Source organism: Paramacrobiotus metropolitanus, unplaced genomic scaffold, assembly GCF_019649055.1.
Source record: "Paramacrobiotus metropolitanus isolate TYO unplaced genomic scaffold, Prichtersi_v1.0 Parri_scaffold0000011, whole genome shotgun sequence".
Classification (NCBI taxonomy): domain Eukaryota; kingdom Metazoa; phylum Tardigrada; class Eutardigrada; order Parachela; family Macrobiotidae; genus Paramacrobiotus; species Paramacrobiotus metropolitanus.
The window spans coordinates 389837-415467 of NW_026570231.1; the positions used below are offsets into that span (position 1 = coordinate 389837).

At 40.4% G+C, this 25631-nt stretch overlaps 4 protein-coding genes across 8 annotated transcripts; 2 read left to right on the forward strand and 2 right to left on the reverse strand.

The window, feature by feature from the left end:
• Positions 1-219: 219 nt before the first annotated feature.
• On the reverse strand, positions 220-4987 carry LOC129583515 (uncharacterized). The gene is made up of 8 exons (XM_055475326.1): positions 4428-4987; positions 2674-2915; positions 2362-2508; positions 1914-2046; positions 1740-1840; positions 1334-1357; positions 1111-1272; positions 220-617 (listed from the first exon to the last, which is right to left on the reverse strand). Exons 2-8 carry the CDS (start codon positions 2896-2898, stop codon positions 567-569), a joined length of 843 nt encoding a protein of 280 aa, XP_055331301.1. The 5' UTR covers positions 2899-2915; positions 4428-4987; the 3' UTR covers positions 220-566.
• Positions 4988-7047: 2060 nt separating this feature from the next.
• LOC129583716 (forkhead box protein M1-like) lies at positions 7048-9824 on the reverse strand. Its single transcript, XM_055475648.1, has 7 exons — positions 8998-9824; positions 8783-8825; positions 8591-8662; positions 8290-8407; positions 7953-8065; positions 7287-7554; positions 7048-7193 (listed from the first exon to the last, which is right to left on the reverse strand). Exons 1-6 carry the CDS (start codon positions 9822-9824, stop codon positions 7306-7308), a joined length of 1422 nt encoding a protein of 473 aa, XP_055331623.1. The 3' UTR covers positions 7048-7193; positions 7287-7305.
• A 4878-nt stretch (positions 9825-14702) lies between these two features.
• LOC129583510 (uncharacterized) lies at positions 14703-19847 on the forward strand. 3 transcript variants are annotated; one of them, XM_055475315.1, is made up of 5 exons: positions 14703-15012; positions 16197-16346; positions 17453-17706; positions 17817-18266; positions 19112-19847. In XM_055475315.1, the coding sequence occupies exons 3-5, from the start codon at positions 17676-17678 to the stop codon at positions 19375-19377; spliced, it is 747 nt and encodes a 248-aa protein (XP_055331290.1). In that variant the 5' UTR covers positions 14703-15012; positions 16197-16346; positions 17453-17675; the 3' UTR covers positions 19378-19847. The 3 variants fall into 3 exon arrangements, with proteins under 3 accessions (XP_055331290.1, XP_055331289.1, XP_055331291.1); XM_055475314.1 differs by having other exon boundaries at positions 17534-17706; XM_055475316.1 differs by lacking the exon at positions 14703-15012 and having other exon boundaries at positions 15679-16346; positions 17534-17706.
• A 2120-nt stretch (positions 19848-21967) lies between these two features.
• LOC129583575 (crustacean hyperglycemic hormones-like) lies at positions 21968-25318 on the forward strand. Of its 3 annotated transcripts, XM_055475426.1 has the most exons (4): positions 21968-22229; positions 22335-22810; positions 23879-24170; positions 24840-25318. In XM_055475426.1, the coding sequence occupies exons 3-4, from the start codon at positions 23881-23883 to the stop codon at positions 25051-25053; spliced, it is 504 nt and encodes a 167-aa protein (XP_055331401.1). In that variant the 5' UTR covers positions 21968-22229; positions 22335-22810; positions 23879-23880; the 3' UTR covers positions 25054-25318. The 3 variants fall into 3 exon arrangements, with proteins under 3 accessions (XP_055331401.1, XP_055331400.1, XP_055331402.1); XM_055475425.1 differs by having other exon boundaries at positions 21968-22810; XM_055475427.1 differs by lacking the exons at positions 21968-22229; positions 22335-22810 and adding an exon at positions 23185-23731.
• Positions 25319-25631: the final 313 nt, after the last annotated feature.

Below are 25631 nucleotides of genomic sequence, written 5' to 3' on the forward strand. Positions count from 1 at the left end.
ACCATTTCTCCCATTTTTTTGGATTTCATATTTCCTTGTTTCTACTTTCCTCGACATTCTTATACAGCCAGCTTCTATTTGATATGTAAATATTTTTGTTTTTCTCATCACAAATTTAAAGCACAGACTATGTAGCGACACTGACCCTTTCGAAGTTCGAACCCCCACCAACGTCAGATAGCGAACTTTTTTGGGCAAAAGATGTCATTATGCTGTACGTCTTTTCGCATTCAAATTTATCAAAACGAAATACAAGCATCATTTAAAAAAGCGAATGAAGGACATTCCTAGAAAAGGTTCAAGTAAACTGCAGCAGTCTTTCTAAATCATGTAAATGAAAGAGGCATAATGGCACAGAAAAAGACTGGACACCAATAAAATCGATATTCAAGCAATTTATAACTATACAGCTCAAACTGGACGAATTAAAAATTCAAAGGCGGATTTCAACGATTTTGTAGTTTCGATTTCGGAAACAAGGCAGCAGAAAACCCGGACAAATTAATAAAACGTTTGTATCACTATATAGTATGCAGTTGCCACTGAAAGTAATTTCCAAGGAGAAATCACTGCTTTTGCTTGGAATTAACGGTCGGTGGTGCACCATGCGGCGAATACTGCAAAAAGAAAATTAAACCTTTAGAATAACAGCTTTGGGTAAAAAGTAAGTTACGTAACCAACAAATGTTTTGAAGAGAAGCCCCGAAAAAAATTGATTTAAAAACGCTAAACGCACTCAACCGACGCTTCAATTCTGCACCAGAGTTACGGCCTGGTGAGTTATCCCTTAATAAACATAAAAAATAAATCATCGTATTATCATAAAACAGGAACCGCATAGGCGCATACATACTGAAGCTCAGTTTGAGTGATTTTATTTGAACTACAAAATTTTAGCTGCATACAAATCTGTCAAAAGAGGTTTCATCCAAAACAATGGCAACAGCCATCAATCAGCGTTCCAATAGGACCATGAACATTCGATAACCTTTTAGTCCAAAGATTACTTTAAACCATGCCCAGCTGGATCTCGATTAGCTCTCACGTCAGCAGCAAAATCACTATAATTATGATCCTCATCTGGAAAAATTACCCCTTATGTCTACGTACTATCAAGCGGATGGCGAAATAGGCATCCTTATCGCCTGGTCGCGTAGCGAGAGCAGACTTCAGTGCTCCATTCACGGTCACTCCCACTGTGTTATTCTTCTCCTGAACCGACTCCAGGCTGACGTACTTATCCGACGGTTCATGCAGACGTAAACGACAATGCTGCAACATGGCGTTATAAGGAAGCCCAGCAGAATGAACAAAATAATAATTTTAAACTTACCAAAGTAACGTGGCCTTGTTCCGCCTGTTAAAAAAAGTTGAAGTTAAAGTAACCAGTTTGAAAATAAACAAATCAGTCACAGGTATGGTCTATCATTATTTAAGCGATGCTTCTCCACATCATACTCACACTAAATCACGAAAGTCAAAATTACAAAATCCAAAATACGAAAAAACACCCATCTTGCATGTTGGCAGTTACAATTAACCAGCAAGGAACATACGCAAGTACGTTATCAATCATGAATCCAGTTAGATGAAAACCAGCAAATGGTAAATCTCAGTTTAAAAAAAAGAGAAAATAGAACAATTATCGACTGCGTTCAGTACTATTGCCCAGACAAAAAAACGCGAACACATTTAATGGTTGGTGCATACAATGATACAGATACATGTATTGTACTTACAGCTCGGTGTATAGTGGTATATCCGTTGACAATGGCAATATAGTTGTAGTTGTTATGCAGCGTGACAATATTGTCGGCTTCTCGGTTCACGATGAAATGCGCTAAGGCAAACCAAAATTTTATCAAGGAGCTCGACTCAAACTTCCACAAGTATTTAAACAAGAAAGTACACACTATGAAACGCTTGAGGATCGTCAGGCCCATTGGAATCCAGCACTAGCTGCCCGTTAGGGGCCTGAAGAATCTCCAGTGTTCGGCCAGTAGTTTTGGATATAAGCTGCACAACATTTCCTGTTTGGAACAGATTCTGAAATGCAAAACATGCAATGATGTTGGTTATCGGCCGCTAAGGAATGCCCATCCATGCACTACTGCGCGCGACAAAACAATGTGACAGAATAGTTTTAAAATCTACGAAATTTTACAATCACGCGTTTATTACGCCAAAAATAAAATTAAAATCCAAAAATCAGGAACAGTCATGGGCTAGAGCAACATTACTGTATCAAAATCTGGAGAAGCAAAATTTCGGTATCCAGACTCCGAGCACGAAATAATTTGAAGAATAACCACCAACCGCAACAATCTAAACCACGAAATGCAAAACAGTACGAGTGCTTACCATAACGGCACTGCCTCCGTAATGTTTCTGGATAGTTTCATCCAGTTTCCCAGCCACGAAGTCTACAGCTTTATTTGTGGCGACCAGTCCCTTCGCCACTAAATCCGAGCCAACTTTTGAAATGGATCCAAACAGTTTCCCGCTTCCCTATGGTACAACAAGAAATCAATATTATCATTGTCCCATTATTTTCAGAATCTCTGCACGTTAAACACGTTTCACAACAACCCTCATACAAATGTCCTTTCAGCAGTGAGCACAACCTCAGCACAAGTGCACATTAAGAATACAGTCAGCATAACGAAGCGTTACCGTTTTAGACTGTTTGGATCCGGACCCCTCGACGACGGTAGTCTTCTCATAAGTATACGAATTCTTCGAATCCGGAGGAGCGTGAACGTGCTGGGTATGCTGAACCTGAACGTGTCCTGGAGGAAACGGCGCTATGGTGGCTGGAGATGAAGGATAATGATAGGATTCAAAAACAGGGCGAGCATCGGGTTCGGGAGGAGCATGAGGATGTTTCGCAGCGTCCATGGTTAACAAAACTTATACTATATAGACAGAATTTCAAACCAGGTAAAGTACTGCGTTTTCGTCCGTTCTAAGATTTCGTGCACAGCAGCAGCCCGTATCCAGTTCGTGCGCGAAAAGGCTTTTAGACGAAAAGGAATCAAATCAACGAAAGACAAGAACGATTTTGAAATTATTCACTGCGATTATCAGAATTTCAGTTCGTCTTGAGAACTAAAAAATTAATGATCATCCAAGCGAAACCACAATAGCACTGACTTGTGAGCTGCGGTTTAAACGCCACAATCAGTGTTATCATTTCTTTCGGATTACACATACTGTACCTGTAAGCTGTTATTACGTAAATCAGGTGACGCATACAGTATCGGCAATCGGCATAATCCCATAGAAAAGGTACACCGGTCTAGTACATAATTATTAACGATTTTTGTACGAGTGTTGACTGTTGAGAAGAAAGAATACCTATGTATTGTACATTGTACAGACACAGTACAGTATCTGTACATTACAGCACTCGCAGACGAATCATAATCGCATCTCATACGAAAATTTTGTAAATTAATGCAAAATGAGTACTGTACTGCAATAATTATTTTGATGCATTGTAAAATTAATTGTAACTAAAGTTTCACGGTAACTCTCTAATGCAATAAGGTAAATCAGATAATAACTGATTTTTTCAGTTACCAATTTGAAAATGTTCTACAATTGCGAACCACACAGAATATTTCTTCTGGCCAGGGGCGTCAAAGGGGGGGTGTCAACCGGCAAATTTTCGGAGTTTGACTCCCCCTGTTTTTCGAAACCGGTTGCCCCCCGTCAATTTTTTAGATGTTCTGGAAGCCAGTTGCCCCCCTGTCAAGTTTTGACTCCCCTGTCAAATCATTTTGCTTCAGCTGCTGCTATTTAATTTTCTAAATTACGATAAGAAATTTACAAATTTACAGTACGACTAGGAAGCAACCGTGCTCAAATCTAAGTACTGAATCAAAAACTTTTAGGCGTCGTCTAGAATTCGAAGCAATCTCGTTATGGTACGGTTGCTCAACCGCACGAGGTAGCTGTACCCAGTGGCCACTCCTACAGATACGGTACGCGAAGCCACCTCGCGAGGTGGAGTTGCTGTATCGCAACAATCTTCGCTGTGAACGCGGGACGAGGCCTTATTAATCAGTAAACAATCACAAGACAGGACAGATTTAAGTCGATTTCTCGTGAACATTTAATCACTTTAATGTTTAATGCATTTCCGTACCAAAAAAAACTAAAATGTACAGTAAAATTTTGAAAATTTCAAACTTCAAAAGCACATTATTGTGTGCTCACAAGTCACAAATATTCAAAATTTCAATTACTATTCATACACACTAACACTGTCCACTGATAATCTCATTACTGAAAATCACAGTCTGCTACACTTCAAACGAGTTCTGGCTATAAGTAGCTTATCATAAATTAGTAATGGAACTAAATTTTTTTCAGACAGAAGATTATCAGTTTTTATTTTAATTATGTTGACCTGGGATGCTGACCTGGGATGCTACATGTGTGTGCACAGTAGCCTTGTCGCACATCGTGGCAACATCGAAACAAGCGGGAGCAGCCGCGGCGCGCGCAGAGCAGGATAAAGTGGCGAAGTATCGTGACATCACACAGGACTACATGTTCCGTGCAGTAGGCGTCGAAACACTCGGACCTTTGGGACCAGACGCTTCTCGCATGGTCACCGAACTCGGACAGATGATACGCGCAGAAACGGGCGAGATACGGGCGATTGAGTATCTGCGCCAGAGGTTCAGCATTGAAATTCAACGCGGGAATGCGGCCTCCGTCATGGGAACAGCACCAGCATCGGCTAATTTAGATGAGATGTTCAGTATAATCAGACCGTCTATCTCTGTTGTCGGTTGAGACTGTAGATTACATCTTTATTATGAAAGATTACAGTGTATTATGTGTTGAAGTGATGTAGTTGAACCAATGGATTAAAAGTTTTAATTATTGTATATACGCAACTTAATGGACCTTTAATAAGTATCACGTGAAAGTACAAACTAAGTACTAGAAAACAGAAGTTTGATTAAGTATGCAAACGAGACAGCGGCAACTACTGCTCCTTAGGGGTGAACTGCCATTCACGCACCCCGATGTTAGGGGGCCAGTTGTCTGCCGTGAACATTTTTTCAGACTCACTGGCGTAAGAACCAACACGTGCGAACAAACTATTCTTACGACCCTTTTTAGCAGAATAAATTGAGACGAATCTGACAGAGATCCCGATGGATTCGATGGTTGCCTTCAAATCCCTACTGTAGTCGTCAGGGGTCTGGTGCTCAGTTTACTCCAGCGGGGGGATGCCGTGTAGACAGAAATCCTTTTTCTCTCTTTCCTTGTCGGTTTTAGAGGCACGCTTAAGCTGTAGGGTCGACATGATGATGTCATTTGAAGCGTTAGAAGCCTTCTCGCGAGTACCGCGAACCACTTTTCCTTTTTTAACGATGGTTGTCGCAACTTAATTATTGTATATACGCCATTATATATAATATGTGTCTATAACTAGAGAATCCCGGATTTGAGGATTTTCAATGATTTTCATTACCACCAGTACTCGCATCGTGAAATTGATCAAGTAAGTATCACAAAAGTAGTATGAAAATTAAGAAGAAGTTCTACCGTGTTCGCTATCTGAGCGGTAGAATCGCTTGCGCGCAATGCGGGAAACGCTGATAACAAAACCGATGCAATTAATAACAAAAAAAATGGTTATACTACACAATTCAATGAAAGAAAAAAATTGTTTGTATGGTTTAAGCGAAAAAACTGCGGTTATTCACTATGATTTTTTAAACCGTTATAAAAAATTTCATTGCTTTCAAAAAAATTTAATTTTAACGCAAAAGCAGCGTACACGGGAATAGGAAAAACTTTGTGAAGAGCTTTTTCAATAAAGTTTAAAATGCGTTTAAAATTTGCATTTTTTTACACCCAATGACACTTTCATTTTTATGTACGGGGTTGGGAGACAATAATCTATAAAAACGCTCCACAAAGTTGTTAGCAAATGTTTTTTTCACGTACTGATCAAAGCTGGGAATTTTCTTAGGTTTTCTAAATTAGCTATAGATTTTACAGATTAAATTTATGAAATTGCTCAGTATTCGGCGAAGAACTTTCTTTGTTCTACACTTTCGCGGAATGCTTCAGTTTTGCGCCTGCAGTGCCGCCACAGTTATATGAGCGGAGAATGACCACTGGCGCTCACAGAACAGTGTTAGGCCTATCCCTTTGTCTCGCGGGAGATGTTATGGCTTGGTGTCCTCACTGAGTACACAAGATTTTGGTCTGCTTCCTATTACACTTGCCATTCGACTGTTATTCTAGACGCCATTCTCCTTGTTATATTGCCAGTTATGGTCATTCATTCGACTGTGCGCTTTTGGCCACAGGTGGCCGCAGAAAAGAAAGATCGCCAGTCCGCCAAAAGAATAAGCGCAGCTATCACAAAAAATTTTATATCATTTTAAGTTGCAATTTTGATTAACCGAACTTTCGTCTGGAGGTAGGCCAGACCATGTTGATTGCAGTTACAAAAGTTTCGAAAATTAAAATTTTGGTAACCCAACATGGTAGAACCTCTTCTTAATAATAGACCATGCAGTAGTTCTTGAAGTACTTACAGAAAAAAACTTTACAGAAAAATGCCTGTCGCGTTTTGCAAATGACATAACATCGAGAATCCAACAAAATGCCGCGAAGTGAAGCAGCAGTCATATTAGAGTAAATTTGATGTTGTTTATTCAAAAGGTTAAACGCAACTGCCCTTTCTTAGTTTGTAAAAATGTATTGCATTTATGCAGCCATTTCAGTTTAAAGACGTGCAACCGACAACCTGAAATTTTGTCAATTTATTTAAAAGCTGTGTCCATGGCCTATCCACACCAAACATACGAAACTCTTGTACCTTGTTTGCACTGTTATGCACCGCAAGCAACATTGATAATAAATGAAGATCAGCACTGCAAAGTTTTTAAGCATATTCAGCAATTACAGTACAATAATCATCAATTAATAATTAAAACACTAGTAACTCCACACTGACCAGACAAAAAAGAATACAAACAGCGAAGGTTGATCAACCAAGACGACGTTTTTGACCGACAAACCAAGACGACGTTTTTGACCAACTATTCGCAATCGATAGAAGTATCATTAATGCTAAATCTTTAAACTTCACTGATGACCTTTTCAGTGATGAAACACCATATCCCGATGACCAGAATGACCTTTATGTATTCGTTCTGTAGTAAAAGAAGATTTTATACTATTCTGCCGTGCATAAAATCATTTGATTTTGCTGAAACCTTGGAACACGTTAATTATGCTTTCGGTACCTTTTATTCGGAACAGGTGTCATTTCGCTTCGTGGACAGTTGCAGTACGTTCATCAGACACCTTCCAGGTAGACGATTCAGGCAATTGAACGCTACCCCATCCAGTCTCGCCATTCAGTTCTCCATACGAGCGCAAATGACTTGTTGCTCGTGAAAAAGCTGCCCCGGCACCCTTTTTAAATGTTGGATTGGCTGCTTCCAAGAATTCGTCCACGCAGGTCATGAAGGGACTGTCAGGATTATCCGTAACATCGCTTCCGGTTAAACTCTGAAGCAATGTTAGGCATGCAGCGTAATCCTGCTGGATCAGCATACTAACCAGTACAATACGAAGAGTCAGACATCTTTCTCTGTTAGCTGGTATACGGCCAGTGCAGCGCATCATGGTGCACAAGTTATGATTCATAGAGATAAGAACGGGTATGTTAAAAACGGAGCTGTGCAGCGCGGTATCTTGAATACGTGCGGTATAGGTGCTTTGACCATTCAGAGCGTAGATAAGCTCCGGATCGTGATGAGTCACGATACCAGTCGTTTCTACCGCGCATAATGCACAAAAAACCTACATAGGCGTTGGAAGATACCCGAATGTCTGAATCTGAGCAATAATTTATTTGTTTTTCCCAAAACACCAGCCGAAAAATGAATAAAAAAAATATACATTACCGATTTTGAACTTTTTCGACGATTGTTTCCCAAATTTTTCTTTTGGATAGTCACACCTTGCACTGCTAGACGGAAATCTACGCCCGAGCCTTTTTCCAAACTGCTTAATAATTCTGAAAAAAAAAGTTATTTATAATCTGTCAGTAATCGACCAACCACCGTTGATCGACCAACCACCGTTACAAATACTTCTGCGCTATCAGCGTTAAATTTACATAGCAATATTCGTATTCGAGATGCTATCACATCCTCCCGGAAAAAAAGGGGCTATAAATTTAAGTAAAACTTGTTCTAATTACGCGACATGGCATTAGGGGAAGATAGACAGTGTCAGTACCTGGATCTCTCATGCTTCGCTTTATTAGTTCCAAGTTCTTTGCATGCCATTTTAAAACGTCTTCGTTCAGCTTGGCATAACGATCCGGATTTATAGCCCAGCGACAAGCCGTTCTCGCCTACAACAGTACCTACTATAAGTATGAAACTTTTTTAAGTAGGAAAATTCCTGTTGTTATGGATTATAATAAAGGTGATGGTGTACGAGACTTATCTGAAAGTCGTCTTAGAATTCTGTAGGCAATATGGCAATAGATGATTACTGGTTCTTCCTGAAACAGGCAACAATACGACCTCCTCACCTTTGCTGGACCGCTTTCCGTAAAAATTTTTAGAAATCCTGGATTCAAGGACAAATTGTGTCGTACAGAATTCTGCAAAACAATTTCTCGTGCAGCAATGAAGGGGATATATATATATATATATATAAGTTGTAACTAGACCCATCCAGTTGCAAAATTCTAGATCGTTTATTTTATAAAGTGAATACAAACCTTCCAGCCAGCCGATGCGGTTCTGAAGTACGGATAATGTTTGCTGCAAAAAGACATTTTCATTAATGCAATATGTAAACAAGTTTCCCAAAAACTTTGATTTCCAAGAATATGTGAAACGTAAATATATATGCCACATTCCACAGCCACTTACAGAAATTTAAGAATGCGCATGTGATAAGTATTGTGAGTTGCAAGAAGTAAGAGGCAATTACCACATAAAATTATAGATGTCTCGCACTGTCATCCTTCCGTTTTTACTATTTTTCAACGCAATAGTGACCATCGCACTGTACGAATATGGCGGCTTGGGATAATCGCGGTCTTTTTCATCGTCATCCATTGCGTCTAACTCAGGAAATTCCATGTCCATTTCTTCACAGTCACCATTGTAGTCTTCCTCAGTGATTCTAGTAATTTTAGCAGAAGATATGCTGGTGAAAGGAAGATCACAGTGTCCTTTTTGCAGTTTAACGAACGGCAGATTCTCTTTCTCTTTAGGCATAGTACGACCTTTCTCGTTGACCAGCAATATTGGACCCGAATGGGTTCCGTGTTTTGGTGGACGACCGCGGCGGGGTGCGGTTATGTGCAGCGTTCGCGGTATGGTCCGTTCCGTGGGGCCCGGTCCGGACGGATGATCAACCACATTTAACATTTCGGCAGGGCATGGTATGCTCGAGTATTTGGATTCCGAATGATCAATCTTGGGTTCCGTATAGGGCATGGCGTATTCGTTGACGTTTTCGGCTGGCGACTGAAATACCGGCAGCCCTGACTGCGTATAGACCATCATGTATTCAGGATAAACAAGTTGGTCGGTATGGGGAAAGGTCGGTATCGTTAACTGGTTGAGCAACGGATACGTGGGAACACCGGTAAAGTCCCGTTCAACAGGATGATAAACCGGACGAAAATTTGCCATAGTGGACACGAGGGCGGGAAGCATTGTTTCGCCCGTTGGATTCTCCACCATATTGAATGACTCTTCCGTTACATCACTTAACTCATACATTTCGCATAATGCCCGCACTTCATCCATCGTTGCGTGACTAGAATCGCTACGAATAGAATACCAAGATAAAGAAAAACCGATGAGAAAAGTACTGCCCGGGATGATCAAATTAATGCAGTATCCGCACTACAACTCCAGGCGACTCCATCTAAAACAGGATCAAAAAGCAGTTGTAAGTAACAAAGGCGCTTTCAAACTGCTAAAGCAACATTTTGAAATTATATACCGTATAGTGTTGACCAGTTAGCTCACATGATGTATTGTACAATACATCATGAACAGTAATCCTGCAAAAATGCTCATTTTACGTGCCCTTTTCGTATTTATTTATTCACTTATCCAAATTTTCGGGGCACCATGTACTGTCAATTAATAATAAATCGGAGAACGATAGCATCACGTTATTCTTAAGCAGAATTAATTTTACCGATATCAGTAAAGAAACATGCTGTTACTCGATCGTTACAAAATTTCCCTTGCAGCGAGTAATTATCATAAACTTAACAGAAGTAAATTCTGATCCATGGCATAAAATGTGGACGTTAATGTACCTGTTTTACTTACTGAATTTCTCTGCTTAATTTGAGAATATAGGAAACGCAAACGTGTAGCCATGAAGTCAAATGCCCATAAGTATCGGACTGATAACACAAAGTTTCATGTCGATCCAGACTGATATTTTAATATTAAAACCGTTAACAGTGCGAAAAATTATAAATATTATGGATATAGCAAAAATAATATGTGTTCCTATTTTGCTGTAGCCGTTGCAACGCCTATGGAAGTGAATCCACATAGTCTGGACACGATCAGGCCAGGCACCACTCGCCACCTGGTTGGTTTATCACGTTGCGGACAGCGAATGCATGCTTTACTGTGCTAGTCAAAACGAATAGGAGAAAACAGGGATGTCTCTATCAAGGACCAAGGGACAACGAAAGTGGGCCGTGTGTAACGCCCTGTCAGCCATACATAAAGAGTAACAAAGTTTTCTTTAATATTAAACATACATTTCTTTGGTTTCATGCATCAGCTACTCGTGCCTATTCAGATAATTACAAAAAGTAGTTAAATACTTAAATATTTAAATAAAAATTGCAGATGTAAGTGCTTATTCTAATTATAAATTCTAAATGGGAAGGCAGAAGTGTTCTTGCTATGCTACTGTACGCATATTTACAGGTTTTAAGTTTTATATTTTTGCAATGCATCAGGTTATTTTTGGCAGCATCTTGGTACCAGTGTTTGGACGGCTAGCTACCCGTATAGTCGCTTAAGTGAAACACTATGTTAAGTGAATAGGCGATGGTCGTTTAAGTGAAACACCCGAAATATTTTATTCCACAAACCGATTTCCTTCTGGTTTTCTTCTTTACCCGATAGAGCTAGGCGTGCTCTTCACATAGTACTTGAAATTATTTAAAAAACTTGAATCGTTTTCTTGCAATTGCGTCGGTAAAAAAACAGTGACGAAACGCTTAAGCCACGCCACCCGAGCCACTGCACTACGCCATGATAATTACAGTCACTACCTCACATGTGCGGCTGCGCTATTTAGTTCAGATTTGTTTGTTTCTAATGCGAGTTATTTCTTTATTTCTTAAAATTATGCTTTCTGGAGTGTGATACTGAATGATAAACAGTAATATGGATAAACGTTTAATATCAGCTTGTTCTGACGTGAAAGAAAAAGGGCTTTCGCTTTCGCTGTCCGAAAGAGCCAAGAAGAAAAAAGCAGCACCAAAATCCAAACCAAAGAAGTCCCGTTAATCACCGCCCGCCGTCTTTCCCTGTTATGAATTTTTAGCCTGTGTTCACTAACCTGTGATTTTTAATATTAACCTGCGATCCAACTAACCGGTGATTTGTTTTACTCGCAGAAGTTTTTTTGTTGCCGTTGATTCAGGATTTTATAAGTACAATAAAAATTTTATTGAATTAGCTGCTCTGGCGCAACACTGTCTTCGTATTTAAGTATTGTGTACATATGCAGTCTTCATAAGGGTGGCGCAGCCGCACGTGTGAGGCAGTGACTGTAATTATCATGGCGTAGTGCAGTGGCTCGGGTGGCGTGGCTTAAGCGTTTCGTCACTGTTTTTTTACCGACGCAATTGCAAGAAAACAATTCAAGTTTTTTAAATAATTTCAAGTACTATGTGAAGAGCACGCCTAGCTCTATCGGGTAAAGAAGAAAACCAGAAGGAAATCGGTTTGTGGAATGAAATATTTCGGGTGTTTCACTTAAACGACCATCGCCCATTCACTTAACATAGTGTTTCACTTAAGCGACCATACGGGTAGGCCTCACCGAAGCATAGTAGGATCGCGGTACAGTAAAATGATAAAAAAATAAATAGATTATCGCTGATGGTAATACGATTACAACTACACTATTTTGTTTGCTTCAGAGCAACATAAGTTTTAAAACTAGATGGGGCAAGTACAACAGGTGTATAATGATTTCTTTACGGTCACACCCCATGGTGCTCCAAAGTCGACAGGAAATTTGAATTGAATACGCGCCACATTTACAGAATGACCATGGTCCAGCCTACTAACTGCAACAGCTTTTAATTCTGGCATTTAAAGATCGAAGGATACGGCGCACTATTCGCGCATCCACAAAAGCATAAACCGATCAGGAGATTAAATTTTGAGATGGACTTACAAGTCTTACATTAGTACTAATTTTTCCCGTTTATTTCTGCACAAATTGTAAATTAATGGGATCAAATGGAGATTCGTGTAAGATCCGCGGAATATTGCGTACACTTCATTAGCCGTATATAGAAAGATGTTCACGAGCGTTCTTAAAAACAGCAGTGCATTTTACCGTGCCCGACCGTTTCGACATTGCAACATATTTAATGATTAACCAAATGGAATACAGGTTTTCAACAAAAAATTCGCAGACAGCAAATCTACCAATCCTGAAAACATGACAAACGAGATAAGCAGCAGTCTAAAAGACAGATTCCCCACATGTTGCACAAACTAGGTCACTGGTTATAACATTTCGTAATAATTATAAGATGTTCTCCCTGTGCCGAAATAGCTGCGTACCGCTCTTCCAGTTTTGGGCGCTTTGGTACGGGTTAATTAGGACCTTTTTGCAGCGTAAATTAGTTACTGCTTTGTAACCGATTTTCAGCATCAGCTCAGCCTAGTAAAGGTAAACGGCACCATGTATAAAATAATATTTTTCAGCACGTCGGTCGATCGTATTGCATAAGTAATAAATCGCTGCTTGATTGCATTGTTTTATTTGGCAGGGTCGTCAACTATGCCGGTAGACGGTAGTCGGTACTTTAATAGTGCGAATTCATAATTCGTTACATCTTGTACTTTTAAAGGTAAAGTCTTATACCAGCACCGCTCTCAAGGAGTACAGAAGGAATGAATCAGCATTCCTTAATGACTGTGGGCATACTTTAATTCTATAGCGAATTTTAGATTTCACAAAACAAGTTCCGTCCAGTTCGACTTGCGGGTAGAAGTTGGCGTTACGGGTCGATTTACGTCCGTTCGCGACGTAAGGCGCCGTAACCTAACGTCGTTGGCTGACGCGTAAAAACTATCTGCCTTGCGTGGATCTGTGCAACGGCTCAGCCGTATGGCTGAGCCACAAGCCAGCGCATGCTGCCTGTGGATCTTTTTTATGTGCTCTAACCGCCTCCCCGAGAGCAGGTTGGTCACGCTCTGGGCACTCTCGACTCAATTTATTTTTCAGCTGTACGTTACTGCAAGTGTGCATCCGTACAAGCATTTTAAACGCTATTCAATCTGGTAACGTACTGTTTATGTGACGCAGTAGTTTCTAGTGGACGGAGCCTGAACCATGTGAAATCTAAAATTCCCTTATAATCTAGAGCCTACGTACGGGTAGGGGATTTTTGGAAAGTATGGTTCTGAGCGGACATTTGGGATTGCAGTCGACGTCAAACAAGTATCGCAGCGAGAAAATCAAAGCTCCCGGGCCAGCAAGTGACTTACAATCGCTGTTCCTATTGTACTAACAACGCAGCCTGCGCCTTAATATGCCTTACGTAATCCTAATCGACAACCGGAAGTAGCGGAGAGTCTGGCCGGCTTCACGAGCAGTTCTCACACGCATGCAGCATGGCCACCGCCTTCCCCGTGTCTGCTTAGAGGCTTTATGTACACAGTTCTTGCACAATATGATACATTTAGTAGAGCTATAAAATAACTGACTGTGGAAGTTTACTATCGTAAGAACAGGGATCGAACGCGAGCATGGATGAAATATATGTACAGTGTACCAGCCCCACGGCGCACAGGAGCAGTGAATTGAGTGAAGTACGTACAGCAGCGCAGTGCCATCTGACGCGCTAGCGCGCTTTATGTTCGCTAGACATGGACACACACGGTCAATAAAGTCTGATTGGGAAGTAGGGATAATCGATTCGCACCAAACACGGGGCACAAGAAGAAGCCGCAATGCGGACGGAAAGTAATTCCCGGTACAGAAAGGGATGAGGGAGAACGCACTGACAGCGATATTCAGTGTGTTCAGAGTCCAGGCAGTTCACTACTGTCTAGTCAGCAGCTGTCAGCAACACGGCCATACAGGGTATTACAGTGTCACCGACGTTTTTGCAAAAAATGGTCAAGATTAGGAATAGCCGATAGCGCCCGTGGATTCATCGCCTCATAGAAAGAAGCAAAATTTTGTTTTTATTTCGGCCACCTTGAGGACAGAGCGTCACTAGGTACATCACAAGATTGCGCTCCATAGGAAGCAAACTAGCTTAAATTATTTACGGTTAGACTCGTTTGTATTTTTTTCATAATGCTTCTTTGCATTACGGCAAAACCGAGCGGAAATTTGCACTTACACTGTACACTACTGTACAGCGGCTATGGCCACATCCGCTTTACTTTAAATTATTTTGCCTTTGCCTCAATCATAAGTGTTCTGCAGCGCCTTCGTTTCATTTCCCAGCTGTCAAAGACATTACTTGAAAGTTGAATAATATATTTCAAATCTCGTTCCTAGTGATTTTATCATCCTGGACACAAATCAAAACTTTTTTGGTTTCTTCTTGTATTTTTCTGTGGGAAATCAGTTGCTCTGACTGCTGCAGTGAAGTTGAGGTGCCATACTTTTGTCAACGATAATTGAAAAGGATTAAAAGCGCGAGAAAGGCAGAAGAAAAAGGAGAGCCCCTAGGATTTCGCTGGTGTTTGGAGAAAGGTACGCACCATGATCCAAGACCTTGAAGCAAACCATTGATTTAAGGAAAATGGGTTGACAAATATGTAGATCATTTGCGAAATTTACAATTTTGGAAGTCTGTCCCTGTTGTATCTGAACACCGCACGGTAATGGTTGACGACAGTGCTTTACCAAAACGCACTGATACGTTTAAATAAGAGGCTTAACTCACAAGTTCTTCTGTCATCTGGAAGTTTTTGTATTATGGTCGGCTGTTTTTGTTTTATTGGGTAACCGCCACTGTTAGTCTGGCTGATTGCTGACTGTGATTTATCCATGAAATTGTTTCGGAAAATCTACAGTAAATTCATATGTAGCAATGTACATATGAATTTACTGTGTAGAGAAATATGAAAGGTGTGTGTATAACTCATCATATGTGTTATTTCGGATTGTGAATTGGGCGTCGTTTTTCACTATTTTTGTTAAGTAATATAATTTGTTTTGCAATGGTAGTAAGCGTTTGTTGAACGATGACAAACCAAGGAAATAATACTGCACTTCAAATAGCTGCACTCGCGCTATACACTCGTACCTAATAATGTGATCAGGTACGGAGCATTTTTTTGTGGATTTTCGCGGTATTATTTGCCGTATTAAGCGCCGGTGTTACCAGTTTATCGCAAGCTCTCCGCATAAAAAATTTATGAATTTTTTCTTGAAGAGTACTTCCGATTAGTCAGCGTAAAGCGGTCCGTGTTAGTCATTCTGGTCTGCAGTTTTGTCTGGCGCACTTCTGCTGCAGCCAACTTCATCGAATGACGAAGTGATATCGATATTTTAATTTGCTTTCCTTTCCGATTTTGTCATTCAGAACCAAAAGGGCCTAACTATGCCGGTTGTACACGGTAGTGGCGTGGCATTTAAGCAAACTTTAAGCTCTGCCGTAGAAGATGCTGTTGTCAGCAGCTGTGTTGTCGTTTGATGCAAGCAGAGCGGCGCAGTAGTTGCTTTCGCTTTCATTTATAAACCGGTTACGACGATGGATAGCAGATATATAATTTTCCAAAGCAGCGCCGGGTATACTGTATAGTGTATACTACCGTCACCACTCATGAATTCCGTCTAATTTTTGCTAGACGACCTGATGCCGCAGGACTGAAATGAAACATTAAGCAGACCGATCGCGAGTGTGTACTGTGTGCATTCTATTCTGTTCCTAGATCCAGCGTGATCAGCCTGCGCGCTTCGCGAAGGCAAATCTGTTCGTGACACGGGGGAAAAGCCGAGTACGCAAATCGTTTTATCGTGTGGAAAGTCGGATTTTTGTTATTGAGCAATTTTGTCAGGAACGAACCGGAATGACCTAGTTGGTAAGTTTTGTAAATGATATGATTTCACCAAATATGTCAATAATCTTTCACGAAAACGTGTGAGGATGATGTATGTATTTTGTGACCTGTTTACGGGGATTCCAAAATCATAATGATAAAAACCAGTATTAAAAATGTTTGAAAAAGTGAACCCAGCACTTGGGTTTTATTTTCAACATTCAGAATAATAAATTCTAGAACGCGCAAGTCTACTTAATTTTGCTGTAAACTGTTAACGTTTTGAGTTGTTGTACTGTAGCCGCCCGCACAAGTTGCCCCACAGAGTGAGGTATACGGATATTTGGCCTCACATTGCTCGCTGTTCAGCGCAGTGTGTGCAGGGAGAAGGCAGCGGCCGGATCTGCCAATGGAGCAACTTGTGCGGGCGGCTACAGTAATAAAGATATAACTTTGAGTTGCAACTTGCAGGGTATTTAAGTTATATTATATCGCTGAAATATTGCCACACGATTGTTCGTTTTGATACTGCAGTTTATACTGGTGTTGCGTAATTATATTAGATAATCACGATTCTTTAGCATAACATGAATAAAGAATTTTCCCCTTTGTACTCTGTTATGTAACTGTTGATAAGATATTATAGCAGGTCCCATGCAGAGTACTCGTATTGCGGATACTATAGTATTCGTAGTACAGTAACTACAAGTACAACTGTAACAGTAGTTTACATTATGGCGTGTGCATTCAACCAGTTTATTCATTTGAGCTCTTGTTTTCTCCGGTTACTTGGAGTAATTACAATCAATATTATTGCTGAATCCGCTGTTGTTCAAAACTCGTAAAAGAAACTTTAATTTGTGAACCGAGCTTAAAATACAAATAATATGGTAGAGGTGCTACCTTCGTTGCATTATGGCTTGCTATCTTCGTTAAATTTGCTCTTATATAGATATTTGATCTTTAGAATAGGTTGCAAAAATTTTGCGTAACCAGAATGAGTACATGCGTGATAACTCCAAATCATTTTAGCGTGCGTTACCAAAGAAGAAATGAATAGCAGCTTAGCATTGATGCAGTTCTTTACCCACCAGATATTGATATGGAGAAAGCACCTTGTTTACTTGGTACAATCAATTGTTTTGTAGGGTTTTGTGTTGTGGTCCATTTGGCAGACATTCATTTATGTCCCACCAATGTAATCACTTTCCCTTGATCTTTCGTTCCAGTCTGTGATTCCTTTGAAAGGACGTCAGCTACATATCAGCACATTTTGTTTTGGCAAGGAAGAACCATTTAACTACATATTTGATCTCCGTCTTTATCGCTGCATTTCACATCGTTTTCCAAGCCCCAGCGATAACCATTATTATGTCCACCTTCAGTATCCATCACGTTGGTGGTAAGTGAAGCCACAAAAATGCGTGTGCACGAAACTATGCACCGACACTTATTTGTTTGTTTGTCATAATTGTACGCACACACACATGTGACTGTTTGTGTGTTTGTCAGATGTGCAAGTTCGAGAGAACTTCATAACCGATCTAAACCAGTCGCGCTGGGATAACGAATCGCTCGATCCGTATTGTTCGGAATTTGTCGATTTGGCCAAAACATTTGAGAAGCCCGTAGCTGATCTGGGCATTGGCAATGGCTTCACAACGAAAAAGTTGCTGGAGACAGGCGCGCATGTGATTGCCAATGATTTGAAACCTGAACGCGTGGATCAACTGTATCGATCGGTGTCGGCACAGGAGCGCGAAAAGCTGACCTTGAAGCCCGGGGATGCCCTGCAGCTGGTAATAGGCACCGGCTCACTGGATGGCATACTGGCCACCCGGTGGATCAATGTGCTACGGCCCTACGAGTGCCGGCTATTGATGAATGATTTCTACCGGTGGTTGGCGCCCGGCGGAATTATGTGCATTACGGCACATACTCCCTACTCCAACACCACCAAAGGTAATTATAAATGTTGCAGTTCCAACAAAATTCTCGTAATTGTTTTGCAGTATTTGCCGTCATGAATAAGCTTATTTTCGGTTACTACTAAACTGGAATATTTCTCTCTGTGAGATGCCAGTATAGACGGAAAAATTTCTTCTCCGTTTATCCGATTACCAAAACATTTCTGGTATTTTGAGAAGTTGCTGGTAAAGGGGTCAGCTGTGGGCCGTGGCGTTCAGTAAAGAAAATTGCAAGCGCCTTGACAGGAATCCGATAAAGTTTTTTGTGCAAAATATAAAGTATGGAAGAATGTGCTTAGTGCGTGAGCAACTATGAAAAAATTTTATTTACCGCTTAATGTTACTCTGGTCTTTAGTTGTACAATTTTCATCTTCAATTTTCGGAGTTTTGGATTTTTGTTGTAACTGATGGTACCTCTAATGGCAAGCGACAGACCGAAGATTTTGCATTACTGTACTCAAGTTTTGTGCTATCTCAGAAGTCAAATACAACCGTAGTAATACAACCATGTTGAACATGAGCATTTCTGAATCACTATTTTGATCGAAGCACATTTGCGGCGATTTGCCTAACGGAATTGTTTTAGTCCAATTTTGTGTTTGATTTAATAATTGTCTATCACTCAAATGCATAATGCCAAGAAGTTTAATTTGTTCCCGTCACAACACTATTAGCGCACTCCAGCCATCTAAACAATATAGTTGGTGGCCGGCTGGCAGCTAATAAGCCATATGACAAGTCCGTTTGTAAACTGACCCCCGGAGGGCTTTTTTCTACATTGTTGAGTACGACTGTTTGATTAGTCTATATACGGTGTGTTTTATTCGTTGATCAAACAGAAGCGGTCGACACATACCATCACCGGAAGTACATTGGCGATGAATGGCCGGGAGTTGTGACAGAGGATATGTTTGTTGATGCACGCCGAGGTCGGCTGTGGGCCAACGACTGGATTTACGGCTACGACCCTGACATTCTGGCCCGTGAAGCCATCTTAGCCGGTTTTAAGGTAAAGCGTTGCTCCTTCTATGGGACACCCTACATGAACTCGGAGGAAGATTTGGATGAGGCCTGTAATCTCGTGGGAATCATTGCGAAGAAGTAGAAGGGTTGATGGCGGGAGAATTCGGGACGTCGTGTGTTAAAAGAAAAAATGGCTGTAACTAATTCGTAAGGTTTGCTGTGGATTTCATCACTGCCCGCTCGTATGCCGCATTCAACCCCACAGCTACATAAGCGTGATGCTGGTCTTGTTGCATTTTACGTGTGGTGTAAGAACATAAATTAAATGTATAAATATTATCTGAGTTGCACTTTTTTTATTTTGTTCTCTTTTCCGTTGAATGCATCTCTTTCTCTTCCGCTCTACACACATACTGTAATCATTTGCTACATTCATTGTTGCGTAAATCAGTGGTATAATTTTTTGGTCAGAATTTCTCGCGCGCGAATCTTTTCCGTTTCTACTGCGCACATTGTTGTGGTCAGTGGAGACCTCTCAGTATCCATGTTTGGCTTCTTTACTTTACTTTCTGCTAAGTGTGCGGGAATTCGAATGAATCGTGCAATTACGAAGTCTTACGGAAAATGTAATCTGAGTATTTTACGCCCGAGTAGTGTTCGTGTATACGATTCCGTTTCCTCTTAACGATATCCAGATGGAACAATAAATACAATTTAAGTAGTTGGTCTTGAATTACATTGGTGCGTCGTGCGAGTACCGGTCGTGTTGAAGTGCAAGAAAGTTAACAAGATGCTGTATTTAGAAAGCGGTAAGTAGCAAGTACGGTACGTGGTAGAGTATACGTAGGCTACAAATAGTAGTCCAGGTATACTTACTTCTACTGACAATTAATCAAGCACTCATAAATATGATGCAATTAATTTTAAGTACATCCACATTTTCCCATCCCCGAAAAAAGCGCTATTTATTTCAATGGCTTTCAGTTATATCACGTACCAGCAAAACTATATAACCCGAAAATTTGTCGACATGAATATGCAGCGCGGGGCAATTATAAGTTTTAAAACTACTAACGATGGACAGTTCTATAAACTCAAGTTTTGTTGTATAGTATGTATTTAATATATGGGTCCCGCTTCCCGTAATACAATGGTAAAAATGTTTTTTAAAATACAAGTTTTAATCACATAGAAGATATGTTTCTTTCAATCTTACCATTTTTAGTTGTAGCTCATACTGTACTTGTGAAGTAGCTACAAGCAAGGTTGAACTTGCAGTATAAAGCCAACATGTGTAGCGTGCAAATTTGCTATAAAATTTTAAAGTATCTAGATCAGATGCTCGGGATCGAGCAGACATAAGCCGAATCATTAATTTTCTTGCGCCGTCCATGCAACTCATGCTAACCAGTAAGCTCGAAAAAGAAGCGTTTTATTTATAGATTTTAGGACCGCTCTGTCTTACCACACCCGAGCCTGGGTACATACGTAATCTTCTGAAAATTGACTTCGTTTCCGTTCTGGCACATGCCCTGCACACGTGTCTGGTGCAAAAGTTCTGAAATCGGATCGGAAGAATTTGGCTATATTTCGGTAACACATTTCTACCACACGACACCGTAATATACTTAGGTTAGATGGGTGCACACGTTCGCGATCAATCAGCAGTTTCAGAAAGTTACGAAATCAAACGCGTTCAGTGATTTAATTAGGCATTACATAAACATTTTCGGCACAATTAAACGTACTCTGGCATGCGAGCTCCAGTGTGCATAAGGTAATATAGCGCGAAACTCCCAAAGACAGATATGCTACAGTGTAGCTACAGTATTGATACTGCAAAGTGGAATATTCTGATATATCTACGCAACTACTTATCATTTAATTTTTCAAATCAAGTAGATTTTTTGGTGCGTATTGCTGCAGCGCCATACAAAGATTTGATTCAAAAGACGTCAAAAGGTCACGACGTGCGACGATGTGAAAAAAGATGCGAATATTATTGAGTAGTCGCAAGCTACCCTACTTACCTTAGAAAGTTAGAGTAGTACGTTAACAGAACTCCACTGTGAATTCATGGGCAGACAATTTTAGTGCGTATGGTTTGTAATTGGTCTGTAAATATACGGTATAGCATCCGTATCCCTTCTACGATCACCAGGAAGTTTCTTAGTGCCAATGTTTAAATTTTTAACTGCGAATTAGTGTGCCCGCGCTTGCAATTATTGTTACTTTGATGACTGTTGCCTATTTAAACAATTTTTATGTGCTAATTTAACATTTAATTTTATATGCACAGTATTTAGTATTTTGTACGAAAAGTTTCCGTGTCGCTAGTAGATTCATTTAGTTAGTTATATTGCTTACACTCAAATGTGCTATCTGCCAATGCCAAAGCATATAAAGCATTTTTATATTTGAGTAACTCCGTAATAATAAGCAGAACCGAATAATAAAGACATCCTTAGTGAGACTATCTGAAAACAAAGATCAAAGCAATCGCGAAACCCACGATGGCACCTAGTGAATATTTATAGCTGCGATAGGTTAATAGTTTTAACCTATCGACATAGAACAGTTACAGAGAACTTATTTATATCCAGTGTCAGAAACATTTTTATTTTCATTTTAAACTCCATGACTAGCAACGGATCGGACAATCTAGCGCACCGCACAGCAACGATGTTTTGACTAAGGCCTCTCCACTCATGTGTCTTCATAGAAAAATTTTTGATTCTAGTTCAACCATCTGGATGTTGACAGCCGCCGATCACCAGTTCGATTATTTTCGGTTGTGCGGTGCTGTACAATATACGTAAATAGCAACTGGTGTGGAACTCCTTGAACCCAGCCGAGATCGACTGACGTTGATAAACCAATCAGTTCTTTGTGTAAATTCTCCTTCATTACATATAAGTATATGGAAATACAATATATGTGTGCACACGTATACTGGAAGCCGGAACAAGAATTTCACGTCAAGCGTCCACTAAAGTAAGCACGATAGGGAAAGTACTGGTTTGTATGTATGCAGATCACCGAGTTTCCTGTATACAACGGTTCCAGACACTTGCCGAAGTTCGGTTCTTCGATATTTAGCTGTCGCGTCGCATACGAATCCTGACCTTATACTGCATTACCGTGAAAAAAATCGCGCCAACTGCTGGATAGATGCTTCTGTTCCCTTAATTATTATATCGTGAAGACTGGAACGCTATGACTGATAAATGTATTAGATCCCGATCCGCCTTCCTTAATACTTTATGTGGCACGGGATACAGTTGTTGGGTATCCAGAAAATTAGATCCGGCATGTATTATTGTTAAGTGATCGTCCTGCGTGGAACACGTTGGCGAAAGGCACTGTCTGCCTTTATTTCTGTTTTCTGTTTATTCTCGTCACATTCCTTTGAGTATTGCCCATTACTCAGACGGCGCTAATTCACTGGGACATATTCACCCAACCACAGCAGCTGCGCCTACGTCGAACGAACCCTGTCCATTTGCAACATCCAGACCTCATCATATAATCATTAAGCAGAGCGGCCATAGGAAGCGCTACATTTTCTGGACGTGGTAAGGCCTTGCTAATCATTTTGCAGTTTTTTTTTTATCAGGACGAAAAACTGGAATGCCTTTCAAGAAAAAGCGAAAATTCGAAAGGTCATGTTATGCGTGTGCGATATATATGGCGTGCATACAGTGGCAAGAACAATTCAATTCTAATTTAAACTATTCGATAGCTGATGACAAACCAACAGACAAATGCATTCAATACAGATGAAGTCGTGTATAAAAATCAGATTTCTGTTGCGTGTGTTAACACTCCCTCCACCTCTTATCGTCAGAGATTGGCTAAATTAATGGTTGCACATCGTTAGCTAACAATAAGGGAATGAAGCCGCTAGGGAAGCTTTAGGAAAACCGTTAATACTAATCTGATACATTTTGACAGTATCGCTTTGATATTGACGTAATCGGGATGGGGAAATACAACTGGGAGTCACACGGATCCCCTCCTCGAAATTCAAGAACGATCTCAGTATTAATAATTGATTATGTACGGCCGGGTGAACTGGACTGGTATTGTCTGTATGTATACCGTTGTACGTATAATGATATGACCACCCTGGATTCAAAGGAGGAGCAGGAATTGTTGTACTTACATTGATGTAACCGAACAGTACTTAATAAGGGTACCATACTCTGGGCATGTGTCCCAGTATAAAATACGTAAGTGAGTTTTATGACATCGTATCTGTTTAAATACACAACGCCAGCTGCCGACATGCACACTGATTTGCATTGTATTGTTTCTTTTTCGTTTTTTCGTTATGTGATAAACCTCTTTCAAAAGTTGAGTACAGATTTTTGATACCTGGATGATAAGTGACTGCGATACATCTGGCGAGGAAAAACAGCACGAGACCAAGAGCGTTAACACTGCACTTACAAAGGGTGACCTTTAGCCCAGATCACCATCGTGGGACTGTGAGGGTACTGGGAAATCGCAAACTGAGGCCATTAGTAAAATACTGTCAATTCATTGCGTCGTACAACAAATACGGACTGATCAAGGCCACCTGACCTTTAAACCCACGTTACGCTTTGCTGCAATCGCTTGATCTATGTGTATTTTCGCAGAAATGCGGACGTCCATGTTCTCGCCGTCGACTTTATTTTTGCTGAGTTTTGCCGCCATTACCTTGGTTTATGCCGTTGCTGGAAAGTCCATTATTCGAGAACTGATCGAGAACACACCGCAGTTCATGCCCGATGGAAAACTAGCCTCCCGGCCTGGACGTCAGCCAGAGGATATTCCAATTGAAAATTGCCGCATTACTCAACACAACAAGGAACTTTCCGGCAAGCTAGACCGTCTGTGTGATGAATGTTTTCAGACATACCGTGTGGCCAATTTCTACGTCAGTTGCCGGTGAGTGTGTGACAAAACAAGAGCGTCGACAAATTGTACGAATATGCATGTTTGCGGTTTTACAACCCTGACTTCTTTGAACGCAACGATAAAATGTTAACGATGTGACAGGAAATTCAATATGACGGTCTGAGCCGGAAATCATATATAAAAGTTAAGCCGCTACAGCTTATGGCAGTGCTAGCAGATGTCGCTAGAAATAATAATTGCCTTCTGGCTTGGCTTTGATTTCCCTCCTGATTTTTTATTAGTTTGAAAACTACAGATAGCAAGTGCCACCTTTAGATTTTAAGCATATTTAATCTTCTCTGCTACCATACCTTAATGTTTACAATACAAAATTTTACTAGAATTAACATGAGATACTAATACATGTTTTCGACTGCTGTACAGGAATAGACAGATCTATATTTCTACAGATCTTATGTTTTACCGGCTTTTTGTTAACTTTAAGAATAAATGCGGCACGTTAAGTCAACTTTTTCATATAATTATTGTAACATGAGCCAGCAGCAAGATTACTGTATTTCTAACTTTTATATATTCGTTTTTTTATTATACGACAAGAAGTGTTTTCGTGTAAACACAAATATTGAATAAAGGTATTTGATGCTTTCGTTACCGGGAACATAATTCGCATTTCTTATACTTTCATATTTTTCATTGCAGTGCCGGGTGCTTCAACAACGACATCTTTCGCGGCTGCGCTATGGCTATGTTCCGGCAAGCGTTAGTGCAAGACCTGGAGAATTTCGTCAAAACGGAGGAGGCATCGGTAGCAAAAACCACCACACCAACCGGAAAGACTACAGCTAACTTCAAGAAGCTGGACAGCCTAATTCCATCCGAGAATGACTACAATCTTGTTGTTATGCGTCAATAAACCGTTTATCCCACTAGCTTTAAGCGAAAAGCGGAAACATGAATCTATCTATATACCTTAAGCAATGTTGCTTAATCCGAGCAATTAGGGCTTATCCTCGCTTCCGCAAAACCGATGATTGTAAGCAAACACGAATAATGTTGTACCACCGCCCTCTGCTGAATTACCCACAAAACGCTAAATCATCCTGTTTTTGATTTCTGATGGGGTCTGCTAGATTGGCAAGGATTCGCTTATACTGAATGCATCATGGTGCAAGGTGTGGCAGCTACTGCATACGCTACGTAATTTCCTAAATCCTGTCGTATTTATGGCGAGAAGACGCTGTAAAAAGAATCTCACAATAAAGCATTTGCATGCCAAGATAAACTTCACAATTTTTGACGCCAGACGATCTACATTTAATAGCGTTTTCACCCAATTGTTAAGCGAAATGGAAATTTATGGGGGTATGGGTGAAAACATCGTAGCTCATCACAGGAGACTAATATTATTATTATCAAATAGTGTGACTACTTGATAATAATACACCACAGGACTACCACCGTGCAACACTTGTACCGTACTTAAACAAAAAA